The sequence below is a fragment of the Phoenix dactylifera genome, unplaced genomic scaffold (assembly GCF_009389715.1).
Source record: "Phoenix dactylifera cultivar Barhee BC4 unplaced genomic scaffold, palm_55x_up_171113_PBpolish2nd_filt_p 000788F, whole genome shotgun sequence".
In the NCBI taxonomy this organism is placed as follows: domain Eukaryota; kingdom Viridiplantae; phylum Streptophyta; class Magnoliopsida; order Arecales; family Arecaceae; genus Phoenix; species Phoenix dactylifera.
In genome coordinates this window covers 4,890-27,765 of record NW_024068157.1, presented here as the reverse complement: position 1 = coordinate 27,765, position 22,876 = coordinate 4,890, and the positions used below count along the sequence as shown (strand labels likewise).

The following is a 22,876-nucleotide window of genomic DNA, read 5'->3' as shown; positions in this document are numbered from 1 at the left end:
ACCGGCGAAGTGCCCGGTGAGGTCGCCGCTGGTCAAGGATACGAGGCTCACCTGCAACGCGTCGTGCCGCCTGGTTCCTGGAGGGGCACAACGGCAGGGATCCCGTGGGCTTTCTGACGAATCGGGAGCTCTCGCCTTCATCTAACATTCTGTCTTGCAGGTGCTCCATCTCCACAGGGCTCCACTACATGGACCGGAAGGGGAAGCAGCCGGCGGGGGAGAAGGAGGAAGGAACGGCGAGAGGAAACGGTAAGTCTAAATCTTCTTCTGGAAAACAGAGCGGCGGTCGGGGGGAGCACTCCGGTGCCTGGTCGAGGCCGGGGCCGTGGGTGACTCACTGGCCCTCGGCCGCGGAGGTGGAGCGGCTGAGCCGCCGCTTCCCGGAAGTCGTCACACTTCCGGAGGAACCCATCGCGGCGGCTCGGCAAGAGTGGGACGGGCGGGCGGTCATGGTGCGTAGCCTTGGCCGCCGTGTTCCGGCCGAATGGGTAGCCAAGGACGTGGCTACCCGGGCTAACCTTAAGGAGGTGGTGGCCGTCCCTCTAACGGACGGCTACCTGGCTCTGCGTTTCCGGTCGACGGCGGACCGGGACGGGGCCTTAAATGAGGGACCCTGGGTGGTGGCGGGGCAGCTCCTCGCCATGGCTCCTTGGGTCCCTGATTTTGAGCCAGGGGAGGAGGCCGTTACTTCGGTAACGATGTGGCTTCGACTCCCCCACCTGCCGCCGGAGTATTGGTCGCCGTCAACCATCTTGGAGATCGCGTCTAGGGCAGGCCGGCCGATCGCTGTGGACGGGGTCACCGAGCAGCGACGGGCGATGGGTTTCGCCCGGGTGAAGGTGGTGGTCGATGCCACCGCGCCCCTTAGACCTGGGATTTTGATCCAGGGGAAGACGAAGGTGCGGTGGCAGCCCTTCGTCTTCGAGAACGTCCCCATTCTCTGCCCCCTGTGTGGGCGGATGGGTCACCTGGAGGCAGCGTGCCGTTTTTCGGTGTTTACTCAATCGGCGGAGGGCGGGCCGCCAGGGGAGGGGGACCCTGGGGGTGGCTCTGTTCCGTCGGCTCCTGCAGCGGGGATGGAGACCCAAGGGCCGATTTTTGGCCCTTGGATGGTGGCGACACGGCAGAGACCTCTGCCGCGAGAGTCGCTGTCACGACCCCCGCCCCGTTCCCGGCGGGCCGCCGCGACGGTCCTAGGGTGCGGGTAGGCATAAGGCCACCAGCCACCGCGTAGAACCCTACTACCTATCAATCATCAATAAATCTTGAAAAAAATTTGGCATGATGCATGCACAAAATGATCACTTTTTCTATAGTGACCTGTCAGGATTATCTCAATACATACAACACACTACCTGTCAGAGCAGCAATCACATAATCTGTCACATAATAAACCTGGACAATATATAGCAATACATCATCTCAGGCATATAACTCATCTGCACACATATATATATACCTACTTCCTAATCCATCCATGGTCAAACCCATATCCACAACAGGATCTATGACTGTAACTATGCACTATATACAATAGAAGGTTTATAATACACCAAAAGGTATAAACCTCTATCTACATTATACTATACTATACTATGGAGCGGCACAGCTAGCAGGCAACCACTAATCCTGCTCCTCTCTATACAATACCTGCCCTGCAATCAAAAACACCAAACTGGGGAGTGAGTATATAAATACTCAGTGAGTGGAGTAGAGAGTACTATGCACATGAGACAAGATATAATCATGGCTCGAGATGAAATCTCAAGATCAATAACAAGATGAACATGATCTCAACATAGAGAATATGGAGTAAATCATCAATATCACCACAATCAATATCAACTCATCTGAAGCATATATGGAATAATCAAGTAAACATATATGCTACTCATGAATATGCTCAACAGATCATAATGCTGGAACATACAAATCAGGTGTCAATATGCTGAAATCATCACTAGACAGCTATCGGGAGGTGGGTTTTACGCTCCAGGCGAACCAGCAACAACTCCCTACTGCCATATGCATATATCGAATATGACACCACACCAATATGTAAATCATCATTAGACAGCTGTCGGGAGGTGGGTTTTACGCCCCAGGCGAACCAGCAACAACTCCCCACTATCACATGCATATGCAGGATAAGACACCATATCGATAATGTAAATGCTAGACAGCTATCGGGAGGTGGGTTTTACGCCCCAGGCGAACCAGCAACAACTCCCCACTGTCACATGCATATGCAGGATAAGATACCACACTGATCATGTAAATGCTGGCCAGTATCCAGAACAGAAATCCATCTCACATCTACATACTAAACGGCACCTCGCGGGAATTCTACATCCGCGGAAAGCCATACTGCACCTCGCGGGGTCTTACTATGCCCGGCGGCAAGCAGAATATAAGTCGTAGGACCGGCCGATCCTACGCCTAGGGCCGTGTCCCCCCTAGGAAGGGACTGGGCTCCGCCCACCCAGAAGGCTACTATGTGCACAAAGGCCGATGTTCAACCCCATCGACTATAGGTGTCCTGCAGATACTGTCAAGCCATGCATGAATGCCATAATGCACCCTCCCAATACTCTACTAAAAGGAGCATAATTAAGACTACCACTCACTCGACTCCGACCCAATCATAAACTAACATCAGGGTTGGGAGTGAGGAATCACGGGAGTACAATGCAACTCAATATACCATGAGAAGGGCTCTACAAGTCTTTGAAATAGAGGAAATGAAATCAATTTACAAAAGAAGTTATTTCACAATTCAGATCCAATTTCATTACTCATAAAGGAGTATAATCAAGCTACGACTCACAAGTCTTTAAAATAGAGGAAATGAAATCAATTTACAAAAGAAATCATTTCACAATTCGGAATCAATTTAATTACTCATCAACCCCTCGTAATTCCTCTCAATGTTCCCTCAAATGCATGTACAGAATAATCAAGCATGGAGAATCAAGATTATAGAGGAATCTACTACAATATCAATCAATATGCTCAAGTGGAATCAATTCACACTTGGCGACATTCATGAAAATGAATTAAGGATGCTCATGGTGCAAAGTACATGACTCCCACTCACCTGTCAATCTGGCACAGCCCTGATACGCCTCTAGAATTTTACAGTAGGCAGCAGGGGACTTCTTCCTCTTGTTCCCTAGCTTCTTGCCCAACTGTGACATGCATTTACAATACATTTAGTTTTGTATCAAGGGCTATAATCTACGTGCCAATTATAATATAGGGAACTTTAATTGATTCAACTCCCCCATTCCCTAAATCTTTTCTTTTCTTTCTTTTTTCTTTTTCTATTAATTAACTCACCATTTATGTGTATTAGGGACTCCCTTGCATGAGTACAAGGTCTCCTTAGCTTAATCTGGGCTTAATATCCTATTATGGCATGAAATCCCCTATTTTCCCACTCGGATGAACAGTAAGCCGGACCGATAGCCGGTTACTTCATCCTGGGTTTGATCCACTTTCCAAACTCCAAATATGATGAAATTTTTACCTAACATTCTACACTCATAGGAAATTCCAAAGAGATAACATGCATCATCATCGGAGGCCGTTTGACCCCCTAAATAATTCACCGAAGTTGGGACTTCGGCACAGTTTTTCCGTAGTGCCGGAAAATTTTGTCAAAATTCGATTCTTCCTCTTTTAACCGCCTCTACAATCCTTATCCGACCCCTCTAGACTATATCCACCCTTTGTATAGCCTAATGTCATCAAAAGACTAGATAGGGATGGATATTTACCTTTTTCTTTTTGGAAATCGAGGTCCTTGCGTAGAGGGGAAGGAGATCTACGTTTTTCCCTTCAGCTAGAAGTGCAACCGGGATCTCCTTCCTCTTCCTTTCTTCCTTTCCTTTCCTCTTCCTTTCTTCCTTTCCTTTCCTCTCCTTCTTTTTCTTCCTCTCTGTCCGTCTGAGACTCCCCTGTGACTCTCTCTCGGTTTCCATCCAAAAGCCACACAAACCCCCTAATTAAATCACATCAAAACACTATTCACCCTTTGTTTAATATTATTAAATTTCCATTTTGCCCCTAACACTTCAACATATCTACCGTTATGCCATTAACTTTTGATTTCTTCCAATTTTACCCTTACCACTTCAATGCATCTACAACTATGCCATTATCTTTTGATTCTTTCCTATTTTACCCCTTATATTAATTGAAAAGGACTATTCTATCCCTTTTTATATAAAAAAAAAAATATTTTGGGGTTATTACATCCTCCCCCCCTTATATAAAATTCGTCCTCGAATTTAAAAGAGTAAATTACCTGATTACTCAAAGGGATGAGTATATCTACTCTTCATATTCTGCTCGATGTGGTATTGGGAATCAAATAAATTGGAAGTGTTTTACCTTCTATTTCTACCACACAGGTAGGATACACATACTTCGCTTTTATACTATCCCCTACAGGTGTACTAATAGCTAAGGGAATATGCATTAATATCTTATCCTAAGCTAACTTTTTAGCAAAATAAGGGGATACAAATGAATGGGTAGCTCCAGAATCAAATAACACTCTAGCTTTAATCTTATCAATGAGGAGCATACCTGTCACAGCTGCATTTGATGCCCGTGCCTCCTGTGGATTTACCGTGAACACCCTTCCTTGCCCTCTGCCTACTGGAGCTAACAGCTGAGATGGTCCAACACTCTGCTGTGACGCTGGTGTCTGACCTCTGCCTCTGCCTACAGGCCCCCTATTACTAGGCCTGTCCATCTGCACAGAAGGGTAGGATGTTAAAGGCACAAACTGCTGGGTGGCACCTTGCGGGCATTCTCTGGCAAAATGACCCGGCTGTCCACATCTGTAGCACACTCCCTGACCCATTCTGCATCTGCCAGGGTGCTGCTTCTCACATATGCCACATACTAGCCATGATTGAAACTTAGATTCAGTTCTGGCCATAGTGACCGGAGGACGAGGTACTGATGGTAGAAAAGTATCTTGTGATTGACCTCTTTTCCTCCATTTCCTCTTACGTGGGGCAGGTGGAGTTGAGCGTACAGACTGCTCCGTCGGGCCCTCCGAGATATCTACTCCCTCAGATCTACCTCTACTGCTTTGCTCCTTCCCCACACTCATTTTTCTCTGTTCTCTTTCAGCTCTTTCCTCTTTGTTTCTGGTCTCCCACTGTTTTGCTTTATCTATCAGCCTAGACAAGGTGGGGACCTCTACTGCCAACACCGCATTATAAAGCGGGGAAATCAGACCCCGTCTGAATCTTTCTATCCTGACAGCTTCAGTGGGGATGATGTAAGGAGCATACTTTCCCAATCTAGTGAACTCACGAGCGTACTCAGATACGCTCATTCCGGGCATCTGCTTCAGCCTCTCAAACTGAAGAGCCCGATTCTGCCTCTCAGCAGGAGACAAAAACTCATCCATCACTGCTTGCCTGAACTCTTCCCAGGTTGGAGGATTCCTACTGTACAATCTGTCCTCCATATGCCTCTGGTACCAGTCCCAGGCATCTTCCTTCATTGTAAGCCCTACAAGTTCTATAGCTCTTGCATCAGAACAGGGCAGTCTCCGTATCATCTTTTCAGTCTCCTCCAGAAATCTCTGAGGATCTTCACCTTCTTCCCCCTTAAACTCCGGGGTTCTGAGCCTCAGAAATTCCTGTACAGTAATCCCCTCATCATCTAGAGCTCGCCTGGCCAAACTTCTTGGCACAGGTACAAGAGGTGAGATGGATACTACTGACGGGGCAGGAGGTTTCCCCCGAGCAATCTGCTCTCTCAGAGCCTGATTCTCCGCCAGTAACTGTTCCATCAATGCATCTCTACTTCCTACCTCCCCTTGATCATCAACTCTCCGCCTGTTTGCAGGAGGAGATTTTTCTCTTTGGGGCTCGATATGTGTGGAACCCGCATCCAATGCTATATCTGGCTCCATCCTCCTTCCAGGACGAGCAGATCCTCTCCTTGGAGGTATTTTTTTATATGTCTCTAAAAGAATTAAAAAGAAAGGACGGTCGTTACACACTGAGTCATAATATATTTTACTGAATTGTAAATGACTCATAAATTAATATACAGAAAAATCCTATGCTCCATAGTATAATCCTATACTTAATCCTGACTCACCCTATTGCTCTGACAGGACTCTTCTTAACCTTTGCTCTGATACCAAGCTTTGTCACGACCCCCGCCCCGTTCCCGGCGGGCCGCCGCGACGGTCCTAGGGTGCGGGTAGGCATAAGGCCACCAGCCACCGCGTAGAACCCTACTACCTATCAATCATCAATAAATCTTGAAAAAAATTTGGCATGATGCATGCACAAAATGATCACTTTTTCTATAGTGACCTGTCAGGATTATCTCAATACATACAACACACTACCTGTCAGAGCAGCAATCACATAATCTGTCACATAATAAACCTGGACAATATATAGCAATACATCATCTCAGGCATATAACTCATCTGCACACATATATATATACCTGCTTCCTAATCCATCCATGGTCAAACCCATATCCACAACAGGATCTATGACTGTAACTATGCACTATATACAATAGAAGGTTTATAATACACCAAAAGGTATAAACCTCTATCTACATTATACTATACTATACTATGGAGCGGCACAGCTAGCAGGCAACCACTAATCCTGCTCCTCTCTATACAATACCTGCCCTGCAATCAAAAACACCAAACTGGGGAGTGAGTATATAAATACTCAGTGAGTGGAGTAGAGAGTACTATGCACATGAGACAAGATATAATCATGGCTCGAGATGAAATCTCAAGATCAATAACAAGATGAACATGATCTCAACATAGAGAATATGGAGTAAATCATCAATATCACCACAATCAATATCAACTCATCTGAAGCATATATGGAATAATCAAGTAAACATATATGCTACTCATGAATATGCTCAACAGATCATAATGCTGGAACATACAAATCAGGTGTCAATATGCTGAAATCATCACTAGACAGCTATCGGGAGGTGGGTTTTACGCTCCAGGCGAACCAGCAACAACTCCCTACTGCCATATGCATATATCGAATATGACACCACACCAATATGTAAATCATCATTAGACAGCTGTCGGGAGGTGGGTTTTACGCCCCAGGCGAACCAGCAACAACTCCCCACTGTCACATGCATATGCAGGATAAGACACCATATCGATAATGTAAATGCTAGACAGCTATCGGGAGGTGGGTTTTACGCCCCAGGCGAACCAGCAACAACTCCCCACTGTCACATGCATATGCAGGATAAGATACCACACTGATCATGTAAATGCTGGCCAGTATCCAGAACAGAAATCCATCTCACATCTACATACTAAACGGCACCTCGCGGGAATTCTACATCCGCGGAAAGCCATACTGCACCTCGCGGGGTCTTACTATGCCCGGCGGCAAGCAGAATATAAGTCGTAGGACCGGCCGATCCTACGCCTAGGGCCGTGTCCCCCCTAGGAAGGGACTGGGCTCCGCCCACCCAGAAGGCTACTATGTGCACAAAGGCCGATGTTCAACCCCATCGACTATAGGTGTCCTGCAGATACTGTCAAGCCATGCATGAATGCCATAATGCACCCTCCCAATACTCTACTAAAAGGAGCATAATTAAGACTACCACTCACTCGACTCCGACCCAATCATAAACTAACATCAGGGTTGGGAGTGAGGAATCACGGGAGTACAATGCAACTCAATATACCATGAGAAGGGCTCTACAAGTCTTTGAAATAGAGGAAATGAAATCAATTTACAAAAGAAGTTATTTCACAATTCAGATCCAATTTCATTACTCATAAAGGAGTATAATCAAGCTACGACTCACAAGTCTTTAAAATAGAGGAAATGAAATCAATTTACAAAAGAAATCATTTCACAATTCGGAATCAATTTAATTACTCATCAACCCCTCGTAATTCCTCTCAATGTTCCCTCAAATGCATGTACAGAATAATCAAGCATGGAGAATCAAGATTATAGAGGAATCTACTACAATATCAATCAATATGCTCAAGTGGAATCAATTCACACTTGGCGACATTCATGAAAATGAATTAAGGATGCTCATGGTGCAAAGTACATGACTCCCACTCACCTGTCAATCTGGCACAGCCCTGATACGCCTCTAGAATTTTACAGTAGGCAGCAGGGGACTTCTTCCTCTTGTTCCCTAGCTTCTTGCCCAACTGTGACATGCATTTACAATACATTTAGTTTTGTATCAAGGGCTATAATCTACGTGCCAATTATAATATAGGGAACTTTAATTGATTCAACTCCCCCATTCCCTAAATCTTTTCTTTTCTTTCTTTTTTCTTTTTTCTATTAATTAACTCACCATTTATGTGTATTAGGGACTCCCTTGCATGAGTACAAGGTCTCCTTAGCTTAATCTGGGCTTAATATCCTATTATGGCATGAAATCCCCTATTTTCCCACTCGGATGAACAGTAAGCCGGACCGATAGCCGGTTACTTCATCCTGGGTTTGATCCACTTTCCAAACTCCAAATTTGATGAAATTTTTACCTAACATTCTACACTCATAGGGAATTCCAAAGAGATAACATGCATCATCATCGGAGGCCGTTTGACCTCCTAAATAATTCACCGAAGTTGGGACTTCGGCACAGTTTTTCCGTAGTGCCGGAAAATTTTGTCAAAATTCGATTCTTCCTCTTTTAACCGCCTCTACAATCCTTATCCGACCCCTCTAGACTATATCCACCCTTTGTATAGCCTAATGTCATCAAAAGACTAGATAGGGATGGATATTTACCTTTTTCTTTTTGGAAATCGAGGTCCTTGCGTAGAGGGGAAGGAGATCTACGTTTTTCCCTTCAGCTAGAAGTGCAACCGGGATCTCCTTCCTCTTCCTTTCTTCCTTTCCTTTCCTCTTCCTTTCTTCCTTTCCTTTCCTCTCCTTCTTTTTCTTCCTCTCTGTCCGTCTGAGACTCCCCTGTGACTCTCTCTCGGTTTCCATCCAAAAGCCACACAAACCCCCTAATTAAATCACATCAAAACACTATTCACCCTTTGTTTAATATTATTAAATTCCCATTTTGCCCCTAACACTTCAACATATCTACCGTTATGCCATTAACTTTTGATTTCTTCCAATTTTACCCTTACCACTTCAATGCATCTACAACTATGCCATTATCTTTTGATTCTTTCCTATTTTACCCCTTATATTAATTGAAAAGGACTATTCTATCCCTTTTTATATAAAAAAAAAAATATTTTGGGGTTATTACAGTCGCGACCACCACGGCCGAGGGAGCCCGAACCTGGACCCGAGTCCGCCCCGTCTCGGCCGCCACTCCCACCCCCGGCAGCTCGACCGGTGAGGGCCGCGCCTGGCCCTGGACCTGAGCCACCCTTAGCCAGGCCGACATCGCCGGTTGCCCTCCTGACCCTACCGGTGTCCCTGGCCCAATCGGTGAGGGCCGCGTCTGGTTCAGGACCTGAGCCATCCTTAGCCAGGCCGACATCGCCGGTTGCCCTCTTCACCCAACCGGTGTCCCCGTCGGACACCGACGGCTGGCAAAAGCCGTCGAAAGTGGCCCGGCGACAGTCACCGGCTAGTGGGGGGGGTGGGGCTTACCCGGCAGCCACTGTCCCGCTATGGGTTGACACCGTCGATGACCTTGACGAGGTAGACCCGGAGCCGAGTTCTGGTCGCGCACTGGAGAGGAGGAGCCCGGATCACAGGTGGTCTGACCCGGGTCCCAGTGAACCGTGCAGCCGGACTCGCGGTAACAAGCGGGCTAGGGCCCCGGTGGGCCTCGGGCATCCACAGGGCCCAGGAGCGCGGGCCCAGTCGGCCTTGCCTAGGTCGACCCAGCGGGCCAGGGCCTTCAGGGCCCGGCGTGCTTCGCGTGGGCCAGCGGGCGGGGCCCAAGACGTGCCGCGCGACGGGAGCGGGGGCTGCGCCGTTGGCGCGCCGCGTGCCGTCTGCGAGCCGCGAGTTCTGCGTGCTCGGGGCGCGCGGGCAGGCCGGGCCTACCGGGGCGCGCGGAGTGCACGGGCCCATCCGGGTTCGTTCACCACGCGGGCCCGGCGTGGACCGCAGGGGGGGGCTACTCATGGACAGCGGGCCCTGCTACAGGGACAGGGTCCGCGGGTCCAGCCTGGGGGGGCTACTCAAGCCCAGCTTGGGGGGGGCCCACAAGCTCAGTTAGCTGCATGCATGGGCACCCAGGATGAGCGGGACCTGCAGTTCCAGGGAGATTCGACAGAGGACCCCGGGATGCTAGTAGGCCCGTTTCAGTATAGGTCCCCGGGTGGGGGATTGGCCTCAGTGCAGGGGACCCCTCTGACTGTTGGTCAGACCCCCCTCGTGCGGGCCCCCTGGGATACACTGGAGGGCCTTGGGAGAGGCCCAGATGGGGTCTATCGGTTTGGCTCTCCGACCCCAGCCTTGGGTGAGCGGCTGGAGGCTGCTCCTGAGGGATGCGAGTCCAGGGCTCATCTTGGACTGCATTTGGAGGAGAGTCCGACCGAGCCACTGACGCCACGAGAGGGTGTGGTTGGGGTGCCGCCCGGAGGGGCACCCTGTGAGGGGCCCTCTTACAGTGGTAACGGGGGCCATGGTTCCATGGGTATAGCTATGGCAGAGGGGGACCACCCAGCTGTCGTGCGACTCATTAGGGCGGCGGTCATGCGCGATGCATCTGGCGATGCATCTGGTGTGGTAGAGCAACAGGGCGACCTAGGTCGCCAGCTTGACATAGCTCCCACGACCCAGGGGGAGGATGAGCCTGAGGTCGACCCTGCGGACTGTGATCCATGAAGGTTCTAGCCTGGAATTGTAGGGGGGCGGCCAAGCCGGCCTTCATGTCTTCCTTTAAGCGGCTAGTGCAGGTCCATTGTCCAGATATCTGTTTTCTTTGCGAGACGCGATTATCGGGCGATGGACTGGTTCGACTGAGGCGGCGCCTGGGAAGGGACTGGGAGACCTATGCAGTTGAGTCCCAGGGGCTGTCTGGTGGCCTTTTGGTCCTGTGGAGGCGAGGGGTGGCGACGATTGATGTCTTCCACTACTGCCCTCAACAGGTAGTCATGGTTGTATCGGAACCTGATACTGACCCGTGGGTGTTGTGCGGTGTGTACGCGAGCACGGACTACAGGGTTAGGAGAGCTCTTTGGCAAGAGATTGCCAACCTGACTGCCCAGGGTATCCCGACGGTGTTAGTTGGTGACTTCAATTGTATCCAGAGTGCGGGTGATAAGAGGGGAGGTGCGGAGTTCACGGATAGAGTGGATAGGAGGGAGTTTCGCGACTTCGTAATGCGGAACGGTCTGGTGGACCTAGGTTTTTCGGGACCGCTGTTTACCTGGTGTAACAATCAATCCGTTAGTGCTAGGGTTTGGGAGCGATTAGATAGGGCCTTTGCGACCCCAGATTGGATCCTCCGGTTCCCTACCTGCTGTGTTAGTCACTTACCCCGGATTGCATCTGACCACTGCCCTCTGCTGATTTCCACTTCATCGGGACCTGGTCATCATAGTCCCTTCCGCTTCGAGAAGATTTGGCTATCGTACCCTCAGTCTTGGGACATCGTTCGCGATGCATGGCGTGTCCCGGTACGGGAAAATGCGATGCAACGGGTCTCCCGCAAACTTGAGATTACCAAACGGCGGCTTCGTCGTTGGAATCGCGAGGAAGTGGGCGATATCTTTCGGAGAGTGGAGGGGGTCGAGACTGCGATTGCTGATCTACAGAGGAGAGAGGATCTAGGAGGTGAACTTTCGGCGGAAGACATGACCGATCTCCGGGGACTTCTAGCGACCCACCATTCACTGCTACGGCAGCATGAGATTTTTTGGCGACAGAAATCTCGGGTCCAGTGGGTACGTGAGGGTGATTGCAACACTAGGTTCTTTCATCGGACGACGGTTATCCGGAGACAGCGGAGTATGATTCACTCATTGCGAGATGGGTCCGGTCAGCGTGTGGAGGGTGAGCCTGCCGTCAGACAGGCTTTACTTGATTTTTTCCGCACCAGATGGATGGAGGATGGAGGCCCTAATGTTGATGGCCTCCTTCCGAGGCCTGATGTGGGTATTGATGATGATGAGAATATGACACTGGTTCGATTGGTGTCGGCGCGGGAGGTGGAGGAGGCAGTCTGGGCCCTGGCAGCGGATAAGGCTCCGGGACCCGATGGGTTCCCCCCTTTCTTTTTTCAGAGATATTGGGGTATCATTCGGGCTTCAGTGGTTGAGCCTGTGCAGTGCTTCTTCACTCAGGCAGCTATGCCTGAGGATTGGAAGGCCACCTTCATCACGCTCATTCCGAAGCGCCAGGAGGCGGTAGAGCCGGGACACTTTAGGCCCATCAGTTTGTGCACAACCTTGTATAAGGTTGTGGCGAGAATAATGGTGGGCAGGATCAAGCCTCTATTGCCGGGCATTATCAGCCAAGAGCAGGGGGCCTTTGTGGCGGGGAGAAACATTTCCCACAATGTTATGTTGGCTCAGGAGATGATGTGGGATCTTCAGCGAGCATCGAAGCGGCGCAGCTTGATGGTAGTCAAGCTAGATATGGAGAGGGCATATGATAGGATCAGGTGGAGCTTTCTGCGGAAGGCTTTAGAGACCTACGGTTTCCATAGGAGATGGATTGGTTGGGTCCTAGGGTGCGTCCAGAGGCCAAAATTCTCCATTTTGGTCAACGGCACACCGTCGAGTTTTTTCGAGTCCACTATGGGACTGCGGCAGGGATGTCCCCTATCCCCTTACTTATTCATTATTTGTTCTGATATTTTGTCTCGTTCATTGCAGGGTGCGTGCACTAGTTGGGAGCTGGAGGCCTATGTCCCAGCACCGGGGGTGGGACCTATCTCTCATTTATTGTTTGCTGACGACTGTCTTCTTTTGACCAGGGCGCATGCTTCTGATGCACGGGTACTCGCTAGAGTGCTGGCAGGTTACTGCGCGGCGTCCGGACAGAGAGTTAACTTCATGAAGTCAGCCATTCGGTTCAGCCCTAGCACGGAGATTAGAGTCAGACTGGAGATCAGGAGGATTCTGCAGATACCAGAGCAGGAGGGGACATTGGTCTACCTGGGAGTCCCTATCACAGGCCGGAGACTGCGGGTGACAGAGTGCTCCGGGCTGGTACAGCGGGTCGAGGCCAGGCTGGAGGGATGGAGGGCATCATCTCTATCCATGATGGGGAGATTGACACTGGTCAGATCGGTGTTAGGATCTATGCCGGTATATCTCATGGCCAACACTGTGGTCCCAAAGACGACTCTGCTGAAGATTGAACGTCTTCTTCGGAGCTTCTTGTGGGGGTCTCATAGTGGGGGCCATGGGGTACATCTGGTGGCTTGGGAGCACGTCTGCCTCCCCATCAGTGAGGGTGGTCTGGGAGTGCATTCCCTCTTGGAGCGGCGTGAGGCCCTTGTTGCTCGACACGCAGCTCGCTTCTTGCTGGAGCCGCAGGGGCTTTGGAGCAGGGTGATGGCAGCCAGATTTGGCCGAGGGGGCTCTGAGGTGGCACGGAGTGGCCGCCGAACTTCCTTTATGTGGCGCGAGATTGCAAGGTATTTGCCGACTGTGTCGGCTAACACCAGGTGGCTGATAGGCGATGGGCGGAGCGTCGATGTGACCGATGATCCATGGGTGGACACTTTGCCTCTGAGATGTTGGCCGACGATGGTGGATAGTGAGGCAGCAGAGGGGCTTCGGGTGTGTGACCTCCTAGCACCAGGGAGGACAGAGTGGGATGATACCAGACTACATCAGCTGTTTGGGACACATCTTGCTGCGAGGGTACGGTCCCTTCCAGTACCAGATTGCGAGGGGCCAGACGTTAGGGTCTGGGGCACCTCATGCAGGGCCAGTGTCAGGCTGGGTGATCTATCCCGGGTCATCCAGCAGGAGCATGAGCGAGGACCAGACTGCGCCTGGATTTGGAGGTCCGGCCTCCAGCCGAGGGCAGCACTCTTTTTATGGAAGGTGATGTGGGATCGCCTTCCGACGAGAGCAGTGTTGAGCCGGCGTGCTTTGGGGATCCCCGCGGAGTGCGGGGTTTGCAGTGTTGATGAGACTGTGGATCATGTTCTATTTCAGTGCACTTGGGCGAGATCGACATGGCTGTGGACAGGTATCCCGGAGAAGGTGTGGCAGGAGAGGAGCCTCTTCCTGCATTTGATACGACAGGGGTTGGCCAGTCCCGGGTCATGCCAGGAGGCCATCCGAGCGACTTGCACAGCCCATCAGATCTGGCTGGCAAGGAACGCTCGCATTTTCAGTGGGCGCAGGATGTCGCCGAGGTTTGTTGCGGAGTCTGCTCGAGCACTAGCGATGGAGTCCAGACTTCCTATCCCCTCAGACACACCCTTGACAGCTTGGGACACCTGGGGTTCCTCTACTGCTCAGGCAGCTCCTCGGACGGTGTTTTTCACCTGGGAGCCCCCACCCCCGAGCTTCCTCAAGGTAAACTTTGATGGATCGGTGCTGGACAGAGGTACGCGAGGCGGGGCAGGCTTCGTCATACGGGACCCTCACTCTAGGGTTGTGGCAGCAGGTGGCTGCCAGTTGTTCGTCACATCAGTTCCAGGGGCAGAGCTGCGAGCTGCCTGGGCAGGTCTTCGCCATGCTCGGCAGGTGCTGCAGGCCAGCTCGATCATCCTGGAGGGTGACTCGGCTACAGTTATTGGCTGGATCCGGCGGGGTCTGAGTGGTGAGAGCATCGACCATCCTCTGATTCGGGACATTAGGATGATGGTGAGGGATGGCGTGGCCTTTGAGGCCAAGCATGTATTCAGGGAGGCCAACGGGGCGGCTGATTGGGTGGCTGCATTCGCGGCCCACCACTCTGGATACGCTCTGTGGGTGGGAGAGAGAGAGTTGCCATTGGCACTTCGTGAGATTGTGTATTTTGACTTTATTGGGTGTATTCAGACACGCGTTGTCTGAAACCCGGCTTTAGCAAAAAAAAAAAAAAAAAAAAAAAAAAAAAAAACTAGTACTTGTTAGTGATAAATTTAGGTCAAGCTTCACATACACGCAAGCAGATGCTGCAGCTTACTCGTTATAAAAAAGTGGAACTCAAATCCCCAGGAGAAGTGGATTTTTTATTTTTTTGGTGATGGAAATGGATCATTTATTAAACACTAAATTTCCGGATTCAAAACCCAATCATCAAGAACTAGAAAACGCATACACGCTCTGCTCCTAGATGATGTTGGACAGGAAGGAATTATTTCAAGGAAAACAGAACTCGCACCAACTGTCACACAGTTTTTAACTCTTTCTGCACTCATGGAATGTATCAATAGGTAAAACTATCCGCAGGGAATGGACATGGCGCTGCACCGGTTCCTTGATCTCGGAGCAAAGCACAAGGGGTAGGAGTCACAGCGCTTGCCACGCCCTCAATCTCAGTGCAGTTCCACTTCAGCTTCTTCTTCGAGTGCGCAACATCTATGGTGACGTTAGACAAGCATATCCCAGTGAAGGGTGCCCCCGGAATTCCCTCCAAGTGTCCGGCTATGGTGACATTCTCGGCGACCACATTGCTGTACCTGATATTCCGGACAACTGGGATTGCGTTGGGGTCGTACTTGTCATCAGGGTGCTGCCCATAATTGCCCGACATCCAGAAGACGTACTTCATGGTGTTCAAGGTCATCCCTCTCACGAAAATGTCCTTCACGAATCCTCCCCTTCCGACGGCTGTCTTGATTCTGACCCCAGATTCCGTGTTGATGGCTGTAATGTTTTCAGCCCTGACGTCTTGGATTCCGCCGGACATTTCGCTTCCAAGGGCGATGGTGGCGCTGAAGGGGGAGATGCAGGTGAGCCTCCTGATGTTTACATGCTGGGTTGGCATGTTGAAAGCAATTCCATACTCGTCCCAGCCGCTTTTAATGGCGATACAGTCATCGCCGGAGACTATGAAGCAGTCCTCGATGAGGACATGGGAGCAGGAGTCTGTGAGGACGGGAAGCACCAAAACTATCAATCAAACTTTGGAAAATTACTGTATCCTAAGTCAGCTTTGAACTTCCCCAGAAAAAGTTGGGAAATGAACTTTCGTACGGTTTCATGAGTATTCTTTACGATGGTTGTGAATGGCTGTAACTAACACCACAAAGGTATTACCAATATATACAGGAAGAATGGATAGCAAGATGGCCTTAACTCGTGATGATTATATTTCTTACAAAGAGGTGTTTTATTTCTTGATATGAGTTCAAAAGGAGGTCTGTTAACATGGAATGTGAGAAAGAATGCAGCCAATAATCTTCAAAGATCAGTAATGTGATTTTTTTTTAAAGAAAATCGATTCTCTCTCACTTGGCTTTTACCTATTTAATGTATCTTTCCTTTTCTTTTCTTCTTCCTCCTTTAAGAAACCATGAGAAGAAGCATATCCTAAATATTTATACAGTAGAAAAATAGAGTCGAACAGTATATACAAGCATGTGCAAAACAAGTCTAATATTTCCAGTTAGCATTTTGATTGTCCAGTGAATACAATTTATAAACAATAGATCTTCTATAAGCAGCAGAAGTACCTGGATCGATCCCATCGGTGTTTGCAGAGTCAAATGGTGCAAGAATGGTGACGTTCGACACTACGATATTGCTGCATATAGGTCAATTGCTTCTGTCAGCATTCAACCTCGAAAAAAATCAGTTATATTGTGGGTTGTGACTTATGATGGCATGGAGTTTCTCTACTTATGATGGCATGGAGTTTCTCTAGTTTTCCTTTGAGGAGATGATCAAACCTGCTGTAAACCGGATGGACGTTCCATGAGGGAGAGTCTTTGAATGTAATGTTGGAAATAAGGACACGGTCTGAGTACATTATTTCAAGCAGGTAACCACGAGTGTACTTCAGCTGATTATTACGGAACTTATCCCACCAGAATCTCCCCTGCCCATTGATCGTTCCATTATCCCCTGCAACATATCGGCCAACAGACGCAGTTAAAAAGCGATTCATGTTAGCTGAAAGGATCAATCTTAGTCCAACTCCAAACCTTATTGACCAACGATTCTCGAGTGAATTAGATGGCCGGTTAGATTTAAAATCCATCATCTTTTGCATAAATGATGGACAGGGATTATGATCCGTCGAAAAATTTATTCAGTAAAATGGGAATCAGTATTGTTACAGAAGCCTTGAAAAGAATACTTGCAATACCTGTGATGACCACATCTGTGAGGTTAGTTCCCATGATGAAGTTGCTGTATCTTCCACCAGCTGAGTCCCTTCCTCTCCCATAAGAGGGCAGGGGATCGATGACTGGCCATTCGTTCAGGTCCTGCAACACCATATCATGAGAAATGACTGAACGGTGGATGAGGCAAAAGGTTCAAGTCTCAGCTAATCTTTTTATTGTTAGGACTAAACTATCTTTCACAATTTCTGTCAGTTTCCAAGGGATCTTTGCATCTTGCAAGATGGAGTTACAACTTACAACAGACACAGGTTGGATTGTAAATCAAGGATTTAGTCTTATGGGCGCATGCAATAACTTTTATGCCTAGAACGCATCCGTATTAAAAAAAATATATATATATATTGACAGGAGAATTCTACGTAAGCTATGCAACCATTTTGCATAATATTTGTCTATTATGGCTGTTTGGAATTATGGATGTCAACAAAGATGGATATATGAATATTTTATTCATTTCTGAATTAAACGGCACGGTTTAACCAAAATTAAATGAGAATAGTTTCGTTGATGAGTTTAAAAATTAAAAACCATTCGATTTTGGTTTTAGTTACGGTTCTGATGATTTCTTGATTTGAAACCAAACTCGGCATCAAATTTGACACTAAACTTGAATTTAAATGTACCAAATATTTAATACTTGTGATATTATATATGTGTAAATTTAAAATTAAATGAATTTAGTTATTTATATATGTAAGATGAATAAAAAAATAAATGAATTTCGGTTTTTTGGTGGTGTTTTGATTTTATTTTTTTTAGTGACAGTTATGATTTTTTATTCCAAAATTATTCAATTTCGGTTTTGGCTTTGAGGATGATAGTAAATTTCAATTCCAGTTTCAATTTTGTAACTGAGGGCACCGAAATCACATTATTGATATCCCTATTAGGAATGTCTCTTTAAAAGGTCATTGGAAATTATAAAGCAATTTTTTAAAAAAAACCTATTATAATAGGAAAAAACAATCTTTCTATCCTATCCCAAATTTGTAAGGATAGTTGGGTGATATTCCTTAAACAATATAGATTTGGAATTTTTTTCTTTTGCTACCATCCATCCAAGATGCCTGCAGTGTCCACTTAGGCTGCACAATCATTTGTGCTACATAACATGCACCGTAAAGAATTGTAATTCTTTTTTAAGTTAATTGAGTGATTAATTGCTTTTTTTTATGCACTCAGTGCACAAACTTATCAAATATTTGATTTGATAGGTTGAGAAATAAATCTCATACCATCCAAGTTAAATAAAATTCCTACGACCGCTTTTAATACGTTTAAGGAGGCTCGAATAAAGTGGCTAAATTACTGGCCGAGCGACAACTTCCACGGCTCGTGCTCATCTATGATCTTCACCGTCCATACAATGCGTTACATCTATGGACGGACGGATAATACTTAATAATACGTACTTGCTAATTGGGAAGAAAACCAATCGGCGCATGCGAAGGAGCAAACACGTGAAGCATAAACCGACAGAGGCGAAGCGAGAGAAAGGGAGGAGGGAGGGGGAGAGGGCGGCGACCGCACCTGGGAGGCGAGGATCTCGGCGTCGCGGTGGAGGAAGAGGGTGAAGTTGCTGGTGAGATTGAAAGGCCCCGTGAGCCACTTGCCGGGTGGCACGACGAGCATCGCCCCGCCGTCGGCGGCCAAGCGGCTGAGGTGGGCGACGGCCGCCGCGAAGGCGTGCGTGTTGGAGGTGGTGCCGTCCCCCACCGCCCCGAAGTCCGTCAGGCTCGCCGTGTGGGCCCGGCCGCCGGCGGCACCCGCCGCCGCTGCCCACTCGGGCCAGCCGCCGCCGGCCCTCCAGTGATGGTGGCCGTGGTTCCCTAGCCTCGTGCACTCCGCGGCTCCAATGAGACCCACCAGTGCCACCATCCATAAGATCACCAGCCTCGGCACCTGTATGAAAAGTAGGAATTAATTAGATAAAAAGAAGGAAAATATATGAAACCTTTTTTCTTTTTGTTTCTGTTTGTGTGCATGAGAGGAAGGGAAGAGAGGGGGTTACGTAGAGCTTTATCGCGGTATTGCTCATGAGCAGCGCCATTATTGGTTGGGAGGGGAAGAGAGCAATGGCTATCCTCGAATTTGGGTGCAATTTATAGAGGAAATTGGGCTCAGCCGCCCAGGATAATTGTCTTGGTTTGGTAACGTATCAATTGCCCTTGTTTTCATTTGATTCCCTTTTAAATGAAAGGCGAATCTACCTAGAGATATGCTGGAATCCAATCCTGCGGGCAGAGGTATCCTAATAAATACGGGTGCAAGGAAATAAAAGGAAGGTATTAATTAGGCATCATTTGCTTTAATGGAACACTTCTTTTTTCGGCTGGGCAACTTGAGCTCTAATGGAACACTTCGGGCTAAAAATAATTTTAGAGAACGTGTCAATGGAAAGTATTGATTGGATTTTATTCTTTCCGATTCATCATTATTATTATTTTTTGGTAAACGGCCTTTCCATATAAAAAATATATCATATTTGCACCCCTCCAATTTTACCCACGGACCTACCAAAAGTTTTGAAGCAAGCACCATAACCACCGATTCTTGTCAATGCACCGTCAACTTGGCCAAGGATCGTCTCCTCCATTTGAAAATGGCACTCCAGCTGACCTCTTGCACCACCCACATTCGCTGCCGCCACCTCGATCGGGAGACGCCTCCGTTCGTCGCTATTGTCGGTGTCAGGACACGAGCATTTTGTTGACCTAAAATGGCTAGTCGGAAAATATTATTTGGATTTCTTGATCATATATAAGTATCCAAGATCTATCTAGCAAATAACCGTTGTGAGACTAAACACACGCCCGCACGGATCCTCACACTCCCCCCATTCAACACCCAATGGATCCGTGCTACAGTATCCCCTAGTCCACATAGGTTATAGACCGGGTCCGCTCTGATACCATTTGTAATAACCCAGAACCCACCCAAGATGGCTAGTCGGAAGGTATTATTTGGATTCCTTGATCCTGTATAAGTATTCAAAATCTACCCAGTGAATAACCGATATGAAACTAAACATATGCCCGCACGGATCCTCTTACCCTCCGCCACTTCCATTGGGACATGGACATGGCAGCCATCCTCCACCGCCACCGCCGTCTCAATCGCAAGATGGCGGCACTCCTCCGCCATACTGGATAGAATAGGCCCTGGATAGGGCAGAAGCCCCCGAGGTCGAGGCTGGCTGAAGAGAGCAATCGCTTGATTGTGTTGTTCTTAAACATCTTCAATGATCTCGAGAATCCGTTCCTCAACTACGTGGCAAGGAAGGCGAACAAGCCCAAACTACGAGTACGTCTCCTCGTCCTCCTCGTCGTCGTCATCGCCGTCCATTTTGGCCATCAATTAACATCCAGTGTCAAGATATACAACCCCATGCTCCTCTTCGACATCGTGTGTACTCCCACCGACATGGAGTATGTCACGTTCCACGACGCTATTGACGCCGACGGTGATCAAGGATTCCCCTACTTTTAGGTTAATTTTGACTTTATTGGACCATTTTTTAGGATTTTTTGGGATTATATTAGAATTTTAGGTTAATTTTTGAATTTTTCTACTTTGTTTCCTGAAATTTTTCATCAGACATTCAGATTGGAGCCCCATCAGTTCAGAAGTAGGGTAAGAGCATGTGATCCAATGCTTGCAAGCAGCCATTAAGAGTAGAGCATCCGAGGTACTTTCCTCATCATTCTTTTGCACCACAAGGGTCACTATTTTTTCTACTAATATTAGTGACGCAAGTTTCTATGCGAAGATTGGGTTCTCCATTTGCATTGTGAATGTTGGTATTGATGACAAAAATTTCTATTTAGTTATTAATAAAATGTATTGTTTAATATATAATAAAAATTTAACTATTGAAATCTTTTATTATTATAATCTATTATATTATTATACAGCACTTTTGGAGGAAAAAAAAGAAAAAAAATCTATCCCCTGCATCGCACATAGCCAATGTTTACACTACAAAATAAAGGATATCTCCCGGCGCTTTGTTTGGCTTTTAAAATATTGGCGCCAGGGCGTTCAGCCGGGCCGATTGTCGCCTGGCCTCACCTGCCCCGCATGCACTGCTCGACGCCGAACCTTAGCTCGGTTTATACCGGCAGCTCGGCGAAACCCTATCCCGAGCTTGGGACCCTTATCGGACCCGTCTAAGTCGGAGAATACAATCCGCCTCGACCACTAGAGGCCCAAGCTCGCGGAGTACGAATAAAATTTGAGTCAGGCTAGTGATCTTTGGTCCCGGGCTCGGCAGAATTCTACGCCGAGCTCGAGAAGGCTTGATGAGCCCGGGTATATCTTTTGGATCTGGACACCGCAATATCGCTAGTCGAAGGTCCGAGCAGCGGGAACTTAGGACCCGAGCTCAAAGACTAGGCAAATATGCCGAGCCTAAACCTAAGTCTAACCACGCAACGGATGCAGTCGAGGCCGCAGAGCCCGTCTATAAAGTGAATTTGATCGAAAAAATTTACATTTATTGAGGAACAAAACTTGGATCAATCATAGAAAAGTATACTCATTTAAAAGAAAAGCTCGAGGGCCAAGTACAAAATCGAGGCTTAGCCGTATAACAACATGAAGGCCATCCTTCTTTATACATGATAAAAAGATACAAAAAATGACCGTCCTACGGCTCGGCCCTATCATTTTCGGCGGCTTCGGGGGCAGCTGGTTCCTCCGCGGCCAAAGCCTCGGCATGGCCATCTTCGGCGGCCTTGGGAGCAGCCTTGGGCGCTCCCGCTGAACCCTCCTCAGCAGCGGACCCAATCTCCTCGGCGGCCTCGTCGACCGCCGGAGTACCTGCCTCGAACTCGACCCCCGCTCCCAGTTGAAGCAGATCGAGGTTGAAGTCGGGGAGGAGCCGCCATAGCTGATTATGAAAGTCATTGAAGCCTTGGTTGAGCCCGTTCACCCCCTCCTCCTCGAGCAGGTCACGGAACTCTTCTGATTCACGGAAGAGTTCGACAGCGTTTCGGGCCTGCTCCCTGGCCTCCTTCTCCCGAGCCTCGTGTTGCTCGGCTTTCTGCTCCAAATTCCTCATTTCCTGCTCACGGACTGTGAGCAGGGATTGAGCTTCGGAAAAACGGGCCTCGAGCTCTCGGACCTTGAGGTGAGCTTCCTTCGCCTCCTGCTCGCGGATAGCAAGGGCCAAAGTGGCCTCGGCCGGACGTGCCTCTGCAGCGCGCACCTTTGACCTGGCTAGGGTGTGCGCGCCCTTCTCCTCCTCAAGCTCGACGGTCAGAACCCGAATCTCGTCCTCAGCCGCCTCCACCTTTGTCTGGAGCATCTTCTGTTCGGCCTCGGATACGAGGCGCTTCACCTCGGCCTCCTCCCGCCCACACTGATGCCTTAGAGCCCGGTCCCGGTAGTCTTGGGCTATATGCATCAGCGTCTCGATTTCGTGAAGGTGCTGTGAAAGAAGGAGATGAGAAACAAGACCAATTTAAAACGAACCTGCACGAATGAAAAGGTAAACTTACTCGGACGGCGGAACAAAGGGTCGCGTCCATAAAAGCGCCATAATTCATGGACCTGATTTTGGCCTGGTCAGCCGGTAGCAGTGCAACCCGAAAAACTTCACGCGCCGTTTGGGGATTATCGAGGGCCG

General features: G+C 48.6%; 2 protein-coding genes across 2 annotated transcripts; one reads left to right on the top strand and one right to left on the bottom strand.

The window, feature by feature from the left end:
- The first annotated feature begins 188 nt into the window (after positions 1-188).
- On the top strand, positions 189-4,935 carry LOC103699951. The gene is made up of 2 exons (XM_039120357.1): positions 189-992; positions 4,888-4,935. The coding sequence occupies exons 1-2, from the start codon at positions 189-191 to the stop codon at positions 4,933-4,935; spliced, it is 852 nt and encodes a 283-aa protein (XP_038976285.1).
- A 10,235-nt stretch (positions 4,936-15,170) lies between these two features.
- Positions 15,171-18,894, bottom strand: LOC120107191 (probable polygalacturonase). Its single transcript, XM_039120363.1, has 5 exons — positions 18,778-18,894; positions 17,208-17,328; positions 16,789-16,963; positions 16,573-16,643; positions 15,171-15,985 (listed from the first exon to the last, which is right to left on the bottom strand). The coding sequence occupies exons 1-5, from the start codon at positions 18,877-18,879 to the stop codon at positions 15,324-15,326; spliced, it is 1,131 nt and encodes a 376-aa protein (XP_038976291.1). The 5' UTR covers positions 18,880-18,894; the 3' UTR covers positions 15,171-15,323.
- Positions 18,895-22,876: the final 3,982 nt, after the last annotated feature.

Excerpts from the sequence above, each read along its gene's own strand:
- LOC103699951 (XM_039120357.1), top strand. The coding sequence starts at position 189 with ATGGACCGGAAGGGGAAGCAGCCGGCGGGGGAGAAGGAGGAAGGAACG. Across the intron at positions 993-4,887 it reads AGGCAGCGTGCCGTTTTTCG|GGTGCTGCTTCTCACATATG; the intron begins GTGTTTACTCAA and ends TGCATCTGCCAG.
- LOC120107191 (XM_039120363.1), bottom strand. The coding sequence starts at position 18,879 with ATGCTCGTCGTGCCACCCGGCAAGTGGCTCACGGGGCCTTTCAATCTC. Across the intron at positions 17,329-18,777 it reads CCGAGATCCTCGCCTCCCAG|GACCTGAACGAATGGCCAGT; the intron begins GTGCGGTCGCCG and ends ATGGTGTTGCAG. Across the intron at positions 16,964-17,207 it reads CACAGATGTGGTCATCACAG|GGGATAATGGAACGATCAAT; the intron begins GTATTGCAAGTA and ends GATATGTTGCAG.